This window comes from Coregonus clupeaformis, chromosome 7 (genome assembly GCF_020615455.1).
Source record: "Coregonus clupeaformis isolate EN_2021a chromosome 7, ASM2061545v1, whole genome shotgun sequence".
NCBI lineage: Eukaryota > Metazoa > Chordata > Actinopteri > Salmoniformes > Salmonidae > Coregonus > Coregonus clupeaformis.
The window spans coordinates 64,224,341-64,244,569 of record NC_059198.1 but is presented as its reverse complement, the minus strand read 5'-3'; the positions used below and the strand labels follow the sequence as shown (position 1 = coordinate 64,244,569).

Genomic DNA, 20,229 nt, shown 5'->3' with positions numbered 1-20,229 from the left:
TGGTGCTCTGTTAACCCAGAGGTATCAGTATATGGTTCTCTGTTAACCCAGAGGTATTAGTATATGGTGCTCTGTTAACCCAGAGATATCAGTATATGATGCTCTGTTGTTTATCAGAGTGAGTCAAAGGTCATGGTTATTTGTATACCTGCCTTATGAATGCAACATTTTAAAAGTTCATTCAGTTGGTGTCATCACTGATCATCACTGATCAAAGTAGTGCACTATATAGGGAATAGGGTGCCATTTGGGACACTACCCTGGTCTACTGGTCACTGATATTACAGTGTGCATCTGTATGTCAGTCTAACTGTGATGTTCTCTTCCTCACTAGGAACACACACCCTGGGCGTAGAGGTCCACATCTCATCTCATCCCCACCTTAACTCTACTGACCTCCTCCTCCTCCCCCCCCACCTCCCTCCTGCATCCCTCCTTAACTCTACTGACCTCCTCCTCCTCTCCCCCCTACCTCCCTCCTGCATCCCTCCTTAACTCTACTGACCTCCTCCTCCCCTACCTACCTCCTGCATCCCTCCTGAACTCTACTGACCTCCTCCTCCCCCCTACCTCTCTCCTGCATCCCTCCTTAACTCTACTGACCTCCTCCTCCTCTCCCCCCTACCTCCCTCCTGCATCCCTCCTTAACTCTTCTGACCTCCTCCTTCTCCCCCCCCCCCACCTCCCTCCTCCATCCCTCCTTAACTCTACCTGTGAGAAGAACGCTAGTGTTTCACACCTGTGAAACACCGACCAATCACCATGCAGACGTCATCGCTCCGCCGCCAGGTGAAGAACATGGTCAACCAATACTCAGAGGCAGAGATCAAGGTTTGTTGTTGTGCTCATTGTTTTTTGCTGTTTAACATGTTTATGGTTACCTGTATATATTGTAAAGCTTCTTTGGGTCTGAGAAACGCGCCATCATATATCATTCTTATATATTCTACTTTATAATTGATCTTAGGCCGGGATTCAAATCGATCGTGCTTTTGTTGGTGCTTTTAAAAGCAATGTTTGCGGAGACTGCATTCACAGTGAACGATGCATATGGCGGGCTCATTCGGAAATTACTTTTTAAATGGCGCATAGCTGACAAAATGAGATCAGCCTGAATTATATTTTATCAAACTAAATATGTATTAATATTATTATTTTAAGGTCCGCGAGGCGACCTCCAATGACCCGTGGGGTCCCCCCTCCTCTCTGATGTCAGAGATCGCTGACCTGACCTTCAACGTGGTTGCGTTCACTGAGGTCATGGGCATGATCTGGAAACGCCTCAATGACAGCGGGAAGAACTGGAGACACGTCTACAAGGTCAACATTCACCTGTTTTTCCTGGCTTCGGAAACTAACTGTTTTCTCTATGATATTTACTATATACAATTGTTAGTGTTCCTTCATTCTTTAAATATCCTGTTCCTGTGTATTTTGTAAACATTTTAATCATCATTCTGCTTTTATTGTTTAACGCTTTGCTTTGTCTTTTTATTTACTGTTAGATTTGAGCGGTGTCTGTTTTTTTTGGCTTTGTCTTTTTATCTACTGTTAGATTGGAGCGGTGTCAGTTTTTTTGTCTTTTTATTTACTGTTAGATTTGAGCGGTAACTGTTTTTTTGTCTTTGTCTTTTTATTTACTGTTAGATTTGAGCGGTGTCTGTTTTTTTGTCTTTGTCTTTTTATCTACTGTTAGATTTGAGCGGTGTCTGTTTTTTGGCTTTGTCTTTTTATCTACTGTTAGATTTGAGCGGTGTCTGTTTTTTGGCTTTGTCTTTTTATCTACTGTTAGATTTGAGCGGTGTCTGTTTTTTTGGCTTTGTCTTTTTATCTACTGTTAGATTTGAGCGGTGTCTGTTTTTTGGCTTTGTCTTTTTATCTACTGTTAGATTTGAGCGGTGTCTGTTTTTTTGGCTTTGTCTTTTTATCTACTGTTAGATTTGAGCGGTGTCTGTTTTTTTTGGCTTTGTCTTTTTATCTACTGTTAGATTTGAGCGGTGTCTGTTTTTTGGCTTTGTCTTTTTATCTGCTGTTAGATTTGAGCGGTGTCTGTTTTTTGGCTTTGTCTTTTTATCTACTGTTAGATTTGAGCGGTGTCTGTTTTTTGGCTTTGTCTTTTTTATCTGCTGTTAGATTTGAGCGGTGTCTGTTTTTTTGGCTTTGTCTTTTTATCTACTGTTAGATTTGAGCGGTGTCTGTTTTTTTGGCTTTGTCTTTTTATTTACTGTTAGATTTGAGCGGTGTCTGTTTTTTTTGGCTTTGTCTTTTTATCTACTGTTAGATTGGAGCGGTGTCTGTTTTTTTGTCTTTTTATTTACTGTTAGATTTGAGCGGTGTCTGTTTTTTTGTCTTTGTCTTTTTATCTACTGTTAGATTTGAGCGGTGTCTGTTTTTTGGCTTTGTCTTTTTATCTACTGTTAGATTTGAGCGGTGTCTGTTTTTTGGCTTTGTCTTTTTATCTACTGTTAGATTTGAGCGGTGTCTGTTTTTTGGCTTTGTCTTTTTATCTGCTGTTAGATTTGAGCGGTGTCTGTTTTTTGGCTTTGTCTTTTTATCTACTGTTAGATTTGAGCGGTGTCTGTTTTTTTGGCTTTGTCTTTTTATTTACTGTTAGATTTGAGCGGTGTCTGTTTTTTTTGGCTTTGTCTTTTTATCTACTGTTAGATTGGAGCGGTGTCTGTTTTTTTGTCTTTTTATTTACTGTTAGATTTGAGCGGTGTCTGTTTTTTTGCTTTGTCTTTTTATTTACTGTTAGATTTGAGCGGTGTCTGTTTGAAATGTGTATAAGAGAAGTGTATTATTATTTTATTACTAGGCCCTGACGCTACTCGACTACCTGATCAAAACGGGCTCGGAACGCGTGGCGCAGCAGTGCAGGGAGAACGTCTACACCATACAGGTTAGATCGACGGTTCGAATCCCGAGTCTGTCGGAAGAAATGACTTTGGAGTGCACTGAGCTGGCTTCTGAAGGGTTTCTTTCTCCGGGGGTTGGGTTGAAACCAAAAAAACTAATCTGCAAAAAAAGTATAATAAATAATATCTTCTTCCTCTTCCTCGTCTTCCTCTCTAGACCCTACGGGACTTCCAGTTCACAGACAGAGATGGCAGGGACCAGGGGGTCAACGTTAGGGAGAAGGCCAAGCAGATGGTGGCCCTGATGAGGGATGTGGAGAGGCTGAAGCAGGTATGACATGGCACCAGTTTGTTTGGTTTTGTTGTTTGTATGTCTGCTTCTGTTTGACATGAAGGGGTGGTTTCCCAGACACAGATTAGACCTAGTCCTGGACTTCTGTTTGACATGAAGGGGTGGTTTCCCAGACACAGATTAAGCCTAGTCCTGGACTTCTGTTTGACATGAAGGGGTGGTTTCCCAGACATAGATTAAGTCTAGTCCTAGACTTCTGTTTGACATGAAGGGGTGGTTTCCCAGACACAGATTAGACCTAGTCCTGGACTTCTGTTTGACATGAAAGGGTGGTTTCCCAGACACAGATTAAGCCTAGTCTGAGACTTCTGTTTGACATGAAGGGGTGGTTTCCCAGACATAGATTAAGTCTAGTCCTGGACTTCTGTTTGACATGAAGGGGTGGTTTCCCAGACACAGATTAGACCTAGTCCTGGACTTCTGTTTGACATGAAGGGGTGGTTTCCCAGACACAGATTAAGCCTAGTCTGAGACTTCTGTTTGACATGAAGGGGTGGTTTCCCAGACATAGATTAAGTCTAGTCCTAGACTTCTGTTTGACATGAAGGGGTGGTTTCCCAGACACAGATTAGACCTAGTCCTGGACTTCTGTTTGACATGAAAGGGTGGTTTCCCAGACACAGATTAAGCCTAGTCTGAGACTTCTGTTTGACATGAAGGGGTGGTTTCCCAGACATAGATTAAGTCTAGTCCTAGACTTCTGTTTGACATGAAGGGGTGGTTTCCCAGACACAGATTAAGCCTAGTCCTAGACTTCTGTTTGATATGAAGGGGTGGTTTCCCAGACATAGATTAAGCCTAGTCCTGCACTTCTGTTTGACATGAAGGGGTGGTTTCCCAGACACAGATTAAGCCTAGTCCTGTACTTCTGTTTGACACGAAGGGGTGGTTTCCCAGACACAGATTAAGCCTAGTCCTAGACTTAAACACGTGGAGATTCTCCATTGATCTGTTTTTTTTTTTGTCCCGGACTAGGCTTAATCTGTGTCCAGGAAACTGGTCCTTAATGTCCCCATCAGTGATGAATAAAATACCTATCTAAATACCTAGCTATCTATTTCTCTAGGAGAGGACCCTGGCCCTGAAGACCAAGGAGAGGATGGCTGGAGCAGCCGCAGGGTCAGGGATGGGCTCTGGCTCTCTGCCTCCACCGTACCCAGGCCGCCGCACCAGCCAGCCCAGCATGACTGCTCTCTACGGGGATGACTTCAGCCGGTCCAGGGAGTCCAATTCCTCTTTCAATTGTGAGTAGTACCACGCAACTGGGATATTTTGTCGCGCACACGCACGCAGAATCGCGTTATTGGAAACGAAGGCTGTTCTAAGGGTCAGGCCTGGTTGTGGATAGATACGTTCGAGTCGCATCAGGGACGATTTTCGCATTTTAGCTAACCCTTTTCCTAACCTTAACCTGATTCTCCTAAAGCTTTACTACGCGGTCTACGGTGGCACAAGATGCAGAGTTGCAACGTTGTTTTTCGTCACAAAAGGGCAGTCTCCTTGTGATACGCTCTGGCATTCAACATATTTTTTTTACTTCCTTCAAATTGAGACGCGCCGTATCATTCCTTCTGCAGCCGTGGGGGCAGTGTTGTCGCTTGGTTCCTTGATATGATCTATACAGTGGGGAAAAAAAGTATTTAGTCAGCCACCAATTGTGCATGTTCTCCCACTTAAAAAGATGAGAGAGGCCTGTCATTTTCATCATAGGTACACGTCAACTATGACAGACAAATTGAGAAAAAAAAATCCAGAAAATCACATTGTAGGATTTTTAATGAATTTATCTGCAAATTATGGTGGAAAATAAGTATTTGGTCACCTACAAACAAGCAAGATTTCTGGCTCTCACAGACCTGTAACTTCTTATTTAAGAAGCTCCTCTGTCCTCCACTCGTTACCTGTATTAATGGCACCTGTTTGAACTTGTTATCAGTATAAAAGACACCTGTCCACAACCTCAAACAGTCACACTCCAAACTCCACTATGGCCAAGACCAAAGAGCTGTCAAAGGACACCAGAAACAAAATTGTAGACCTGCACCAGGCTGGGAAGACTGAATCTGCAATGGGTAAGCAGCTTGGTTTGAAGAAATCAACTGTGAGAGCAATTATTAGGAAATGGAAGACAAACAAGACCACTGATAATCTCCCTCGATCTGGGGCTCCACGCAAGATCTCACCCCGTGGGGTCAAAATGATCACAAGAACGGTGAGCAAAAATCCCAGAACCACACGGGGGGACCTAGTGAATGACCTGCAGAGAGCTGGGACCAAAGTAACAAAGCCTACCATCAGTAACACACTACGCCGCCAGGGACTCAAATCCTGCAGTGCTAGACGTGTCCCCCCTGCTTAAGCCAGTACATGTCCAGGCCCGTCTGAAGTTTGCTAGAGTGCATCCAGAAGAGGATTGGGAGAATGTCATATGGTCAGATGAAACCAAAATATAACTTTTTGGTAAAAACTCAACTCAGTCGTGTTTGGAGGACAAAGAATGCTGAGTTGCATCCAAAGAACACCATACCTACTGTGAAGCATGGGAGTGAAAACATCATACTTTGGGGCTGTTTTTCTGCAAAGGGACCAGACGACTGATCCGTGTAAAGGAAAGAATGAATGGGGCCATGTATCGTGAGATTTTGAGTGAAAACCTCCTTCCATCAGCAAGGGCATTGAAGATGAAACGTGGCTGGGTCTTTCAGCATGACAATGATCCCAAACACACCGCCCGGGCAATGAAGGAGTGGCTTCGTAAGAAGCATTTCAAGGTCCTGGAGTCTCCAGATCTCAACCCCATAGAAAATCTTTGGAGGGAGTTGAAAGTCTGTGTTGCCCAGCGACAGCCCCAAAACATCACTGCTCTAGAGGAGATCTGCATGGAGGAATGGGCCAAAATACCAGCAACAGTGTGTGAAAACCTTGTGAAGACTTACAGAAAACGTTTGACCTGTGTCATTGCCAACAAAGGGTATATAACAAAGTATTGAGAAACTTTTGTTATTGACCAAATACTTATTTTCCACCATAATTTGCAAATAAATTCATAAAAAATCCTACAATGTGATTTTCTGGATTTTTTTTTTCTCATTTTGTCTGTCATAGTTGACGTGTACCTATGATGAAAATTACAGGCCTCTCTCATCTTTTTAAGTCGGAGAACTTGCACAATTGGTGACTGACTAAATACTTTTTTTCCCCACTGTAGGTTATATAGGCTATTCATCAAAGTAGCCTATTTTGCATTGATAACCAAATATAATGTCAGCAACTGTTCAAACAGTAAACCAAACAACAAGAATCCACCCCAAAAAGGTATTTTGTTTAGAAGTAATAACTAGTGATTCCAGGCTATTGTGAAATGGTAGAACTTGCTGTAGCCAGCTAACTAGACACGTGCTTTTTTCTCTGTGACCAAAACATGATGACGTTCTATTTTTTGTTGATATGGGAATTAATACACAGGCAGCATATCAAACTGGGATAATGTTTTAGGTTACACCGGAAAGTATACGAATATTTACCTGGGCATATTTTGTCATTATAAATCTGATTATTTCACATGGAGAAGTGGGAAGCTAAAAAGGCTAGCTAGCTTGCTATATTTTTAGCTAGGCTAAAGCCAGCTAGCCAGGGTGCCAGCTAGCTACAACTAGCAAGTAAGGTGACTCTTACTTGCTTTCACAAAAAATATAATTACAAAAATAAAAACACTTTGCTATTGCCCCCGTGTGAATAGTGAGGATATCATGTTACCAAAACGTGTCCGCTGCTCCAAAAATTCAACTCCACCCATGCGCACACACGTAGATCAACGGAGTGAAGCTTGTAGTAACCTTAACCTGCTACGTTAATTCTCCTAACCTGCTACATTAATTCTCCTAACCTGCTATGTTAATTCTCCTAACCTGCTATGTTAATTCTCCTAACCTGCTACATTGATTCTCCTAACCTGCTACATTAATTCTCCTAACCTGCTATGTTAATTCTCCTAACCTGCTACATTGATTCTCCTAACCTGCTACGTAAATTCTCCTAACCTGCTACATTAGTTCTCCTAACCTGCTACGTTAATTCTCCTAACCTACTGCGTTAATTATCCTAACCTGCTGCGTTAATTCTCCTAACCTGCTACGTTAATTCTCCTAACCTGCTACGTTAATTATCCTAACCTGCTACATTTATTCTCTTAACCTGCTGAGTTAATTGTCCTAACCTGCTACGTTAATTTTTCTAACCTGCTGCCTAAGTACTCCTAACCTGCTACGAAAAGTCACTTCTGCTGTACTCTAGTCAAAACCAGCAGGTCTGCCCGCAGAACAGCGTGTGTTTCCAATACACGATACACCCACAAACACACTCAAATGGTAGTAGTAGTAGTAGTAGTAGTAATAGCAGTAGTAGTAGCAGTAGTAGAGTTAGTAGTAGTAGTAGAAGTAGTAGTGTTGGTAGTAATAGTAGTAGTAGTAGTAGTAGTAGTAGTAGTAGTAGTAGTAGTAGTAGTGGTGGTAATAGCAGTAGTGGTAGTAGTAGTAGTAGTGGTAATAACAGTAGTAGTAGTAGTAGTGGTAGTAGCAGTAGTAGGAGTAGTAGTAGTGTTACTAGTAGTAGTAGTAGTAGTGTTAGCAGTAGTAGTGTTAGCAGTAGTAGTAGCAGTAGTAGTAGTAGTGTTAGTAGTAGAAGTAGTGTTAGTAGTAGTAGCAGCAGTAGTAGCGGTAGTAGTAATAGGGGTAGTAGTAGTAGCGCCTAACTGGGAATATTCACACACTGATGAACACACAGGAACATGAACTCAAAATCCCCACTAGTAAAGGCTTTAATTAAGAGATTGGAATGAAAAAACGTCAGGTTGTTCTAGGCATTTACATTACATTTACATTTACGTCATTTAGCAGACGCTCTTATCCAGAGCGACTTACAAATTGGTGCATTCACCCTATAGCCAGTGGGATAACCACCTCACAATTTTATTTTATTTTTTTTATATTTTTTTTTAGGGGGGGGGGGTAGAAGGATTACTTTATCCTATCCCAGGTATTCCTTAAAGAGGTGGGGTTTCAAATGTCTCCGGAAGGTGGTGAGTGACTATGCTGTCCTGGCGTCGTGAGGGAGCTTGTTCCACCATTGGGGTGCCAGAGCAGTGAACAGTTTTGACTGGGCTGAGCGGGAACTATGCTTCCGCAGAGGAAGGGGAGCCAGCAGGCCAGAGGTGGATGAACGCAATGCCCTCGTTTGGGTGTAGGGACTGATCAGAGCCTGAAGGTACGGAGGTGCCGTTCCCCTCACAGCTCCATAGGCAAGCACCATGGTCTTGTAACAGATGCGAGCTTCAACTGGAAGCCAGTGGAGTGTGCGGAGGAGCGGGGTGACGTGAGAGAACTTGGGAAGGTTGAACACCAGACGGGCTGCGGCATTCTGGATGAGTTGTAGGGGTTTAATGGCACAGGCAGGGAGCCCAGCCAACAGCGAGTTGCAGTAATCCAGACGGGAGATGACAAGTGGATTAGGACCTGTGCCGCTTCCTGTGTAAGGCAGGGTCGTACTCTCCGAATGTTGTAGAGCATGAACCTGCAGGATCGGGTCACCGCCTTGATGTTAGCGGAGAACGACAGGGTGTTGTCCAGGGTCACGCCAAGGCTCTTCGCACTCTGGGAGGAGGACACAACGGAGTTGTCAACCGTGATGGCGAGATCATGGAACGGGCAGTCCTTCCCCGGGAGGAAGAGCAGCTCCGTCTTGCCAAGGTTCAGCTTGAGGTGGTGATCCGTCATCCATACTGATATGTCTGCCAGACATGCAGAGATGCGATTCGCCACCTGGTTATCAGAAGGGGGAAAGGAGAAGATTAGTTGTGTATCGTCAGCGTAGCAATGATAGGAGAGGCCATGTGAGGATATGACAGAGCCAAGTGACTTGGTGTATAGGGAGAATAGGAGAGGGCCTAGAACTGAGCCCTGGGGGACACCAGTGGTGAGAGCACGTGGTGCGGAGACAGCATCTCGCCACGCCACTTGGTAGGAGCGACCGGTCAGGTAGGACGCAATCCAGGAGTGAGCCGCGCCGGAGATGCCCAGCTCGGAGAGGGTGGAGAGGAGGATCTGATGGTTCACAGTATCAAAGGCAGCAGACAGGTCTAGTAGGACAAGAGCAGAGGAGAGAGAGTTAGCTTTAGCAGTGCGGAGAGCCTCCGTGACACAGAGAAGAGCAGTCTCAGTTGAATGACCAGTCCTGAAACCTGACTGGTTTGGATCAAGAAGGTCATTCTGAGAGAGATAGCAAGAGAGTTGGCTAAAGACGGCACGCTCAATAGTTTTGGAAAGAAAAGAAAGAAGGGATACTGGTCTGTAGTTGTTGACATCAGTGGGATCGAGTGTTGGTTTTTTGAGAAGGGGTGCAACTCTCGCTCTCTTGAAGACTGAAGGGACATGGCCAGCGGTCAAGGATGAGTTGATCAGCGAGGTGAGGTAGGGGAGAAGGTCACCGGAGATGGTCTGGAGAAGAGAGGAGGGGATGGGGTCAAGCGGGCAGGTTGTTGGGCGGCCTGCAGTCACAAGTCGCAAGATTTTATCTGGAGAGAGAGGGAGAAAGAAGTCAAAGCATAGGGTAGGGCAGTGTGAGCAGGACCAGCAGTGTCATTAGACTTAACAAACGAGGATCGGATGTCGTCAACCTTCTTTTCAAAGTGGTTGACGAAGTCATCCACAGAGAGGGAGGAGGGGGGGTGGGGGGTGGAGGAGGATTCAGCAGGGAGGAGAATGTGGCAAAGAGCTTCCTAGGGTTAGAGGCAGATGCTTGGAATTTAGAGTGGTAGAAAGTGGCCTTAGCAGCAGAAACAGATGAAGAAAATGTAGAGAGGAGGGAGTGAAAAGATGCCAGGTCGGCAGGGAGTTTAGTTTTCTTCCATTTCCGCTCCGCTGCCCGGAGCTCTGTTCTGTGAGCTCGCAATGAGTCATCAAGCCACGGAGCTGGAGGGGAGGACCGAGCCGGCCGGGAGGATAGGGGACACAGAGAGTCAAAGGATGCAGAAAGGGAGGAGAGGAGGGTTGAGGAGGCAGAATCAGGAGATTGGAGGAGAAGGATTGAGCAGAGGGAAGTGATGATAGGATGGAAGAGGAGAGAGTAGTGGGAGAGAGAGAGCGAAGGTTGCGGCGGCGCATTACCATCTGTGTAGGGGCAGAGTGAGTAGTGTTGGAGGAGAGCGAGAGAGAAAAGGATACAAAGTAGTGGTCGGAGACATGGAGGGGAGTTGCAGTGAGATTAGTAGAAGAGCAACATCTAGTAAAGATGAGGTCAAGCGTATTGCCTGCCTTGTGAGTAGGGGGGGACGGTGAGAGGGTGAGGTCAAAAGAGGAGAGGAGTGGAAAGAAGGAGGCAGAGAGAAATGAGTCAAATGTAGACGTAGGGAGGTTGAAATCCCCCAAAACTGTGAGGGGTGAGCCATCCTCAGGAAAGGAGCTTATCAAGGCGTCAAGCTCGTTGATGAACTCTCCAAGGGAACCTGGAGGGCGATAGATGACAAGGATATTAAGCTTAAATGGGCTAGTGACTGTGACAGCATGGAATTCAAATGAGGAGATAGACAGATGGGTTAGGGGAAAAATTGAGAATGTCCACTTGGGAGAGATGAGGATTCCTGTGCCACCACCCCGCTGACCAGATGCTCTCGGGGTATGCGAGAACACATGGTCAGACGAGGAGAGAGCAGTAGGAGTAGCAGTGTTTTCAGTGGTAATCCATGTTTCCGTCAGCGCCAAGAAGTCGAGGGATTGGAGGGTAGCATAGGCTGGGATGAAGTCTGCCTTGTTGGCAGCAGAACGGCAGTTCCAGAGGCTGCCTGAGACCTGGAACTCCAGGTGAGTGGTGCGTGCAGGGACCACCAGGTTAGAGAGGCAGCAGCCACGCGGTGTGAGGCGTTTGTGTAGCCTGTGCGGAGAGGAGAGAACAGGGATAGGCAGAGGCATAGTTGACAGGCTGCAGCAAATGGCTACAATAATGCAGAGGAGATCGGAATGAAATGAACTAAACATCTGGGAAAGGAGAGAGCGGGCCTCCCTCACCACAACTCCCAAATATAACTCTCCCAACTTCCACCTCAGAAACTATAATTGTTGTAAACTACAGCGGTTCAATGTTTCTATGAATAGACTAACTCAGCTAGCTAACTAGGCGCAGCACGAACGGCACGAACACACAGAGAGCCAAACTAACGTTAACTAGTCACCCATGTCCCGAATTCCCTGAACGACTCGGGCTATCAATATGTAAAAAACAAAACACAAATGTAGGTTATGACTTACCCCTAGTAGCTACTGTTAGCTAGCCAAGTGCAAAGCTAGCCACTGAATTGACTCAGCCAGTTCGCGTCTGTTCGCTAGGTCGTTCCAGCTATTGTTTACTAGTAGCTATCCAGGTAGCAACAAGCTAGCTAAATTTCAAGCACAGTAGCCACTTGCTACCTAACGTTAACGGTTCAGACATAAGGTTAGAAAACAGCTGAATGGTAGGCAATTATTGTATGTAATCATTGTAGGCAGCCAGCTGGCGTAACCACAGGCACTCCCAGGCGTGAAATAACTATACCGTTGCTAATTGCTACTCGCCAGCTAGTCCAGGTGGAGGGTTAGCCAGCTAGCTTCGTGCTACGCCCGGCGCCGCCGAATACAATACTAACCTACAATAATTACATACAACAACCCACGATAACTACCAACAATACCTAACTACAATCTAAATACATATTGTGACGTCACGAGAGGCTACACAGCTTTCAGCGGGATTGCTCAAGTAGTGCAAGGAGACAAGGTTCAAACAAAACAAGGATTTTATTATAGGTCTTGGGAAATTAACGAAAATATAACAAAATTCTGTTCTCTTGTGGCTCTTTAAGGGTTAACAGTTCAGGGATGTCTCTTCCACATCCAAAATCATAATTCTCACTCGCTCAGATAACTTTTCCCCAGCCTTACTGTAGTCCACGTTGCAGCTAGTGGCCAACCCAGCAAAAAGTCCTTCCAAATGTCTCTCACGTATTTCCACAGGTGCATATATCCAAAGGTGAGTATTTCCCAAAGGTAAGTATCTCCAAATCCTTATATTCCTCATGGAAGTGGACGTGCAGCACTCTTGTCCTCCAGAGAGCCCAGGTTGGAGACTGTGTCTCTTCACCCCCCCCACACTCCCTCAGTGTGTCTCTTCCCTTCCCAAACCTTCAGCTCATCAGCTCCTCATTTGTTTCAGCTGCGTGGGAAGATTGGCCATAGAGGGGTGGAGTTCCCGACCATACCAGCAGATGGAGCCATAGCTGTCTGGGTTTGCAGCCACCTCAGGGGATGTAACGTCCCTCCAGGACACAGCCTCTCGTGACATCACACATCCCCCTCCTCGGGACCGACGTCCTCGTCGGGGGTAAAGGCAGCGAAGAAGGCATCACGCCGGGAGAGGGCGTCCGCATTGCCGTGGTGCTTGCCAGACTGCTCTCTCTTCAACTCCTCCAACTCTAGGACCAGGGACTCAGCCTCCTGTTGTCTCTCCTTGAGTTTCTTACTGAACGCATCAGCCTTGGTTTTAGCAGAGTTTAGCTTCTGTTGAGCAGCTTTCAGTTCCTTCTCTCTCTCTGCCTCCGCATTCTTCATCTTGTTCTCCAACACCTTGTACTTCTCCTCTGCCTTCTTCTGGACCTCCTTACTCCTGCGCAGGGTCTCCTCACACTCCTCGATGGTCCTGCGCAGCCTCTCCAGCTCCTCCTGTTGCTTAGGGAAGGAGCTCTGTTGGAGTTTAGCCTGGAGGATATCTAACTCTTCTGTCTTCATGTCTAACTGTTGCTTTAACAAACGATACCTCTCAGCGGTCCCCTTCAGACCAGACAGTTCTTTGTCCAGATTCTGTAGCTCCGTCTCTGTGTCGGTCTGGGCACCTGCCATCCCTATCCGAGCCCGGGCGGGAGTGAGTAACTCGGAGGATTGCACCGGAGCCTTCCCAGGATGAGTCTTGCCTCTCCGTTTCCGAGGTACTCGGGTTATCCTCTCCTGAGACTCTCTCCAGAGTGGGTAAAAGGCTGGGCAGTCTCGTCCAATTAGGACAGGGACGGGGAGGGAATCAACCACCCCCGCCGTCGTGTGTATGGTTCCCCGTGTGCTGGTCATTGTAAGTTCAGTAATGGGGTATTCTCTGGTGTCCCCATGGACACAGGAAACTGGGAGGACTTTCCCCGGGGGTCAGACACGTTGGGCCCACCAAATCCTTACGCACCAGGGTGGCCCGGCTACCAGAATCCAGTAAGGCCTCCACATCATGGTGATTCACAGTTACCGGGCAGGTGGGGGGTCGATCTGGGCCGCCATCTACGACTCCCAAGAGCGAGGCAAACGGTGTGTGGGTGCTGAGCTGGAGGACTCCGCAGTGGGCATAGGTTCATCGGCTGATTTCCCACACTGCCAGGAGATATGTCCCATCTCCCCACACCGGTAACACTGTCGAGTTTCCCCCCTCCTGGTGTACTCTTCTTGGACCCGCCTGGTTTCTGGCTCCCCCTGGAGCCGGGATAAGTCCTGACGTGGCTGGGTTCGAGACCTTGGGGTCCTTTGGACGGGTTCTTCCCATTTGTGGTGGGGCCGCCCTCCTGGGGTCTTTTCGGGAAGCATTCAGCATCTCCGCTGCGGCCTGGTACTTTTCCACAGCTTCCACGGTCAGATCAGCCGTGGTCAAGGCCTGTTGACTGATGAACCGTTTTGCCTCATAAGGCAGGGCGCGTAGGTAACGATCCACCACAACGGCCTCCACCACCGCCGCTGCTGTATTCCTCTGCGGATCCAGCCATTTCCTTGCGATTCGGACAAGTTCATGCATCTGCGCCCGAGGAGGTTGGTCTGGTTGGAAGGTCCAGCTGTGAAAGCGCTGGGCCATACCAAACTTTGTGAGTCCATATCTGCTGAGGATCTCAGACTTCAGGGCATCATAGTCAGTAACCTGGTCAGGGCCCAGGTCCCGGACAGCATTCAGCGATTCCCCGGTTAGAAAGGGGGCTAACAGACCAACCCACTGTTGCTTGGGCCAGGCTTCCCTAGTGGCCGTGGCCTCAAATGCATGCAGGTATGCCTCAATGTCATCGGTAGCTCCCATCTTAGATATAAAGTCACTTGCCTTTATTGGGCGGGTATTTTGGACAACCCTCTGTCTCTGCAACTGCAATTCCTCTGCCTTCAGAAGGTTGGCTTTCTTTTGCTCCTCCAAGAGAGCCACGTTTGCTTGCATCTGGGCTTGCTGGCCAGCAACAAGGGCTTTCAATATGTCCTCCATTTCCGTCGGGGGAGCCTACGGCCAACTTGGAAAACTGGGTGATCAAACCTTCGGTATCCTCCTATGACATGCACTATTAACGCTTGAGCTTGCCCGTATTCTCCACCATCTGTGACGTCACGAGAGGCTACACAGCTTTCAGCGGGATTGCTCAAGTAGTGCAAGGAGACAAGGTTCAAACAAAACAAGGATTTTATTATAGGTCTTGGGAAATTAACGAAAAATATAACAAAATTCTGTTCTCTTGTGGCTCTTTAAGGGTTAACAGTTCAGGGATGTCTCTTCCACATCCAAAATCATAATTCTCACTCGCTCAGATAACTTTTCCCCAGCCTTACTGTAGTCCACGTTGCAGCTAGTGGCCAACCCAGCAAAAAGTCCTTCCAAATGTCTCTCACGTATTTCCACAGGTGCATATATCCAAAGGTGAGTATTTCCCAAAGGTAAGTATCTCCAAATCCTTATATTCCTCATGGAAGTGGACGTGCAGCACTCTTGTCCTCCAGAGAGCCCAGGTTGGAGACTGTGTCTCTTCACCCCCCACACACTCCCTCAGTGTGTCTCTTCCCTTCCCAAACCTTCAGCTCATCAGCTCCTCATTTGTTTCAGCTGCGTGGGAAGATTGGCCATAGAGGGGTGGAGTTCCCGACGATACCAGCAGATGGAGCCATAGCTGTCTGGGTTTGCAGCCACCTCAGGGGGATGTAACGTCCCTCCAGGACACAGCCTCTCGTGACATCACAATATGTAGGTTATGACTTACCCCTAGCAGCTACTGTTAGCTAGCCAAGTGCAAAGCTAGTCACAATGACCAACTCATACTGAATGTAAAATCAAATCAGAGTTTATTGGTCGTGGACACAGGTTTGCAGATGTTATCGCAGGAGCAGCGAAATGCTTATGTTTCCAGCTCCAACAGTGCAGCAATATCTAGCAATACGATAACAATACACACATAATACACAAGTAAAAAAAAAAAATGAAGACATATCAGAACAAGTAATGTCAGAATAATATGTATATTATTTCCGAATGCACTGTGTATACAGTACCAGTCAAAAGTTTGGACACACCTACTCATTCAAGGGTTTTTCTTTATTTTGACTATTTTTTACATTGTAGAATAATAGTGAAGACATCAAAACTATGAAATAACACATATGGAATCATGTAGTAACTAAAAAGTGTTAAACAAATCAAAATATATTTTACATTTGAAATTCTTCAAATAGCCACCCTTTGCCTTGATGACAGCTTTGCACACTCTTGGCATTCTCTCAACCAGCTTCACCTGGAATGCTTTCCCAACAGTCTTGAAGGAGTTCCCACATATGCTGAGCACTTGTTGGCTGCTTTTCCTTCACTCTGCCGTCCAACTCATCCCAAACCATCTCAATTGGGTTGAGGTCGGGGGATTGTGGAGGCCAGGTCATCTGATGCAGCACTCCATCACTCTCCTTCTTGGTAAAATAGCCCTTACACAGCCTGGAGGTGTGTTTTGGGTCATTATCCTGTTGAAAAACAAATGATAGTCCCACTAAGCCCAAACCAGATGGGATGGTGTATCGCTGCAGAATGCTGTGGTAGCCATGCTGGTTAAGTGTGCCTTGAATTCTAAATAAATCACAGAGTGTCACAAGCAAAGCACCTCCACACCGTAACACATCCTCCTCCATGCTTTACGGTGGGAACTACACATGCGGAGATCATCTGTTCACCCAAGTTCACAAAAGTCTCAAATTTAGACTCCAGACCAAAGGACACATTTCCACCAGTCTGATGTCCATTGCTCGTGTTTCTTGGCCCAAGCAGGTCTCTTCTTCTTATTGGTGTCCTTTAGTAGTGGTTTCTTTGCAGCAATTTGTCCATGAAGGCCTGATTCACACAGTCCCCTCTGAACAGTTGATGTTGAGATGTGTCTGTGACTTGAACTCTGTAAAGCATTTATTTGGGCTGCAATTTCTGAGGCTGGTAATTCTAATGAACTTATCCTCTGCAGCAGAGGTACCTCTGGGTCTTCCATTCCTGTGGCGGACCTCATGAGAGCCAGTTTCATCATAGCGCTTGATGGTTTTTGCGACTGGACTTGAAGAAACTTCCAAAGTTCTTGAAATGTTCCGGATTTACTGACCTTCATGTCTTAAAGTAATGATGGACTGTCGTTTCTCTTTGCTTACTTGAGCTGTTTTTGCCATAATATGGACATGGTCTTTTACCAAATAGGGCTATCTTCTGTATACCAGCCCTACCTTGTCACAACACAACTGATTGGCTCAAACGCATTAAGAAGGAAAGAAATTCCACAAATTGACTTTTAAGAAGGCACACCTGTTAATTGAAATGCATTCCAGCTGACTACTTTATATTATATTAAATTTACCTCATGAAGCTGGTTGAGAGAATGCCAAGAGTGTGCAAAGCTGTCATCAAGGCAAAGGGTGGCTATTTGAAGAATCTCAAATATATTTTGATTTGTTTAACACTTTTTTGGTTACTACATGATTCCATATGTGTTATTTCATAGTTTAGATTTCTTCACTATTATTCTACAATGTAATAAATAGTAAAAAATAAAGAAAAATCCTGGAATTAGTAGATGTGTCCAAACTTTTGACTGGTACTGTATATATAAATGGTGTGTATAGACAGTATGGACAGTATATGAATAGAAAATGTGTGTACAGCAGTAGTTATATAGGATGAGCCTTGACTAGTATACAGTATATACAGTGGGGGGGAAAAGTATTTAGTCAGCCACCAATTGTGCAAGTTCTCCCACTTAAAAAGATGAGAGAGGCCTGTAATTTTCATCATAGGTACACGTCAACTATGACAGACAAAATGAGGAAAAAAAATCCAGAAAATCACATTGTAGGATTTTTAATGAATTTATTTGCAAATTATGGTGGAAAATAAGTATTTGGTCAATAACAAAAGTTTCTCAATACTTTGTTATATACCCTTTGTTGGCAATGACACAGGTCAAACGTTTTCTGTAAGTCTTCACAAGGTTTTCACACACTGTTGCTGGTATTTTGGCCCATTCCTCCATGCAGATCTCCTGTAGAGCAGTGATGTTTTGGGGCTGTCGCTGGGCAACACGGACTTTCAACTCCCTCCAAAGATTTTCTATGGGGTTGAGATCTGGAGACTGGCTAGGCCACTCCAGGACCTTGAAATGCTTCTTACGAAGCCACTCCTTCGTTGCCCGGGCGGTGTGTTTGGGATCATTGTCATGCTGAAAGACCCAGCCACGTTTCATCTTCAATGCCCTTGCTGATGGAAGGAGGTTTTCACTCAAAATCTCACGATACATGGCCCCATTCATTCTTTCCTTTACACGGATCAGTCGTCCTGGTCCCTTTGCAGAGAAACAGCCCCAAAGCATGATGTTTCCACCCCCATGCTTCACAGTAGGTATGGTGTTCTTTGGATGCAACTCAGCATTCTTTGTCCTCCAAACACGACGAGTTGAGTTTTTACCAAAAAGTTCTATTTTGGTTTCATCTGACCATATGACATTCTCCCAATCCTCTTCTGGATCATCCAAATGCACTCTAGCAAACTTCAAACGGGCCTGGACATGTCTGGCACTGCAGGATTTGAGTCCCTGGCGGCGTAGTGTGTTACTGATGGTAGGCTTTGTTACTTTGGTCCCAGCTCTCTGCAGGTCATTCACTAGGTCCCCCCGTGTAGTTCTGGGATTTTTGCTCACCGTTCTTGTGATCATTTTGACCCCACGGGGTGCGATCTTGCGTGGAGCCCCAGATCGAGGGAGATTATCAGTGGTCTTGTATGTCTTCCATTTCCTAATAATTGCTCCCACAGTTGATTTCTTCAAACCAAGCTGCTTACCTATTGCAGATTCAGTCTTCCCAGCCTGGTGCAGGTCTACAATTTTGTTTCTGGTGTCCTTTGACAGCTCTTTGGTCTTGGCCATAGTGGAGTTTGGAGTGTGACTGTTTGAGGTTGTGGACAGGTGTCTTTTATACTGATAACAAGTTCAAACAGGTGCCATTAATACAGGTAACGAGTGGAGGACAGAGGAGCCTCTTAAAGAAGAAGTTACAGGTCTGTGAGAGCCAGAAATCTTGCTTGTTTGTAGGTGACCAAATACTTATTTTCCATTACAGGCCTCTCTCATCGTTTTAAGTGGGAGAACTTGCACAATTGGTGGCTGACTAAATACTTTTTTCCCCCACTGTACATATGAAGTGGGTAAAACAGTGTGTAAACATTATTTAAGTGGCCAGTGTTCAATTACTATGTACATAGGGCAGCAGTTACTAAGATACTGTGGTCCTCTGTAGCTCAGCTGGTAGAGCACGGCGCTTGTAACGCCAAGGTAGTGGGTTCGATCCCCGGGACCACCCATACACAAAAAAAAATGTATGCACGCATGACTGTAAGTCGCTTTGGATAAAAGCGTCTGCTAAATGGCATATTAAAATTTAAAAAAATATACTGGGTGGTAGCCGGCTATTGACAGTATATTACAGTTTGATTGATAGCAGGGACACATTTTAAAAGGCCAAACATGTTCCTGAAGCATTGAAGAGGCACTGGAATACATAATGGAGCCAGAATGTAATGAACGCTTGAATGCCTGAAACCTTGATAAGATTAGCCATTCCATTCCATTCTTCACAGAGCATCCATGTTGAGAGATGTGGTCTGGCTCTGCTCAGGTCTGCACTGGCAGCGAAGGTACAGCTAGTCAGTACGTAGTGAGTTTGCTATCAAATTCTCAATGTTAGTATTATCCCACAGGAAACAACCTAGTGTGTTTAAAGCCCAACCAAATTCAGATTGCTTTATTGGCACGAAATACAATTTGTAGATATTGCCAAAGCGCTATAGTGGTACAGCATTTCAGTAAATACAATGCTATGAGGATATTGAAATCCAGTTAATTTCCAGTAATAATAATAATAATCATGTTTACAGGTACAACACTACTGCTGTTGTATTGGGGAATCTTCGGTCGATAAATGTAATTAAATAAAAAATAAGATTATAAAAAGACAAAGAAAGAATGTCTAATAAATAAATAACAACATGTACATGATGATGGTTCCACTATGTATTACTTTCAGTTATATACAATGTCAATACTATAGGGAATTAATGGTCATGGGATGTCCCTCAGGCTATGGCAATCATATACATCTCTGGCAGTAATATTTGCGGTTTCTCCCTCACCCAGAATAATTCCCAGCTTTATGTAATTAGTAAATGTACAGAAGTTGGGAATTGATTGAGATATTTTCTTGAAAAAAAAAGATGATCTTATTTGGGAGTATTTCTCACAGTAGAGGAAAAAGTGCATCTCTGTCTCTACCTCCCCTGTCGTGCAGCAACCCCTAACCTCTTCCTTCTTACTCATGGGGATTTGGGGTGGAATGTTTTGGCTCCTCCTGTTCTTATCTTGTGACCATGACATACAGTAGATGATTCTGGAACACATAGATGGCTTACGACGTATGCTCAGTAAGAACTCACTGCTCTTATCTTATCAACGTGTCAGTCAGTGTTGTGTCTGTGTGTGTCATCAGAAAAAGGGACTAAACGTTCAGTTACTTGGGGCTCCAGAGATACAGATAGCAAGTCACGTCAGCGGTATCTGGATTCATTGTAGAGATGGCTGGTTGTGTTCATAGAAATATAATCTATAGAACGGGCCTCCCCATTCATGTCAATGACGGGATAAGAGATTCTGTTTCTGTG

General features: G+C 45.3%; 1 protein-coding gene across 3 annotated transcripts in view; it reads left to right on the top strand.

Annotated features, from left to right (window-relative positions):
• The first annotated feature begins 681 nt into the window (after positions 1-681).
• The window catches only part of epn3a (epsin 3a), a 48,306-nt gene continuing 28,758 nt past the window's right edge, over positions 682-20,229 (top strand). For all 3 annotated transcript variants that reach the window (XM_045221474.1, XM_041881757.2, XM_045221473.1), the window contains exons 1-5: positions 682-831; positions 1,162-1,320; positions 2,816-2,899; positions 3,073-3,186; positions 4,274-4,451. In XM_045221474.1, coding sequence (XP_045077409.1) covers positions 763-831; positions 1,162-1,320; positions 2,816-2,899; positions 3,073-3,186; positions 4,274-4,451 — 604 coding nt within the window. In that variant the 5' untranslated portion in view covers positions 682-762. The remainder of the gene's footprint in view (positions 832-1,161; positions 1,321-2,815; positions 2,900-3,072; positions 3,187-4,273; positions 4,452-20,229) is intronic.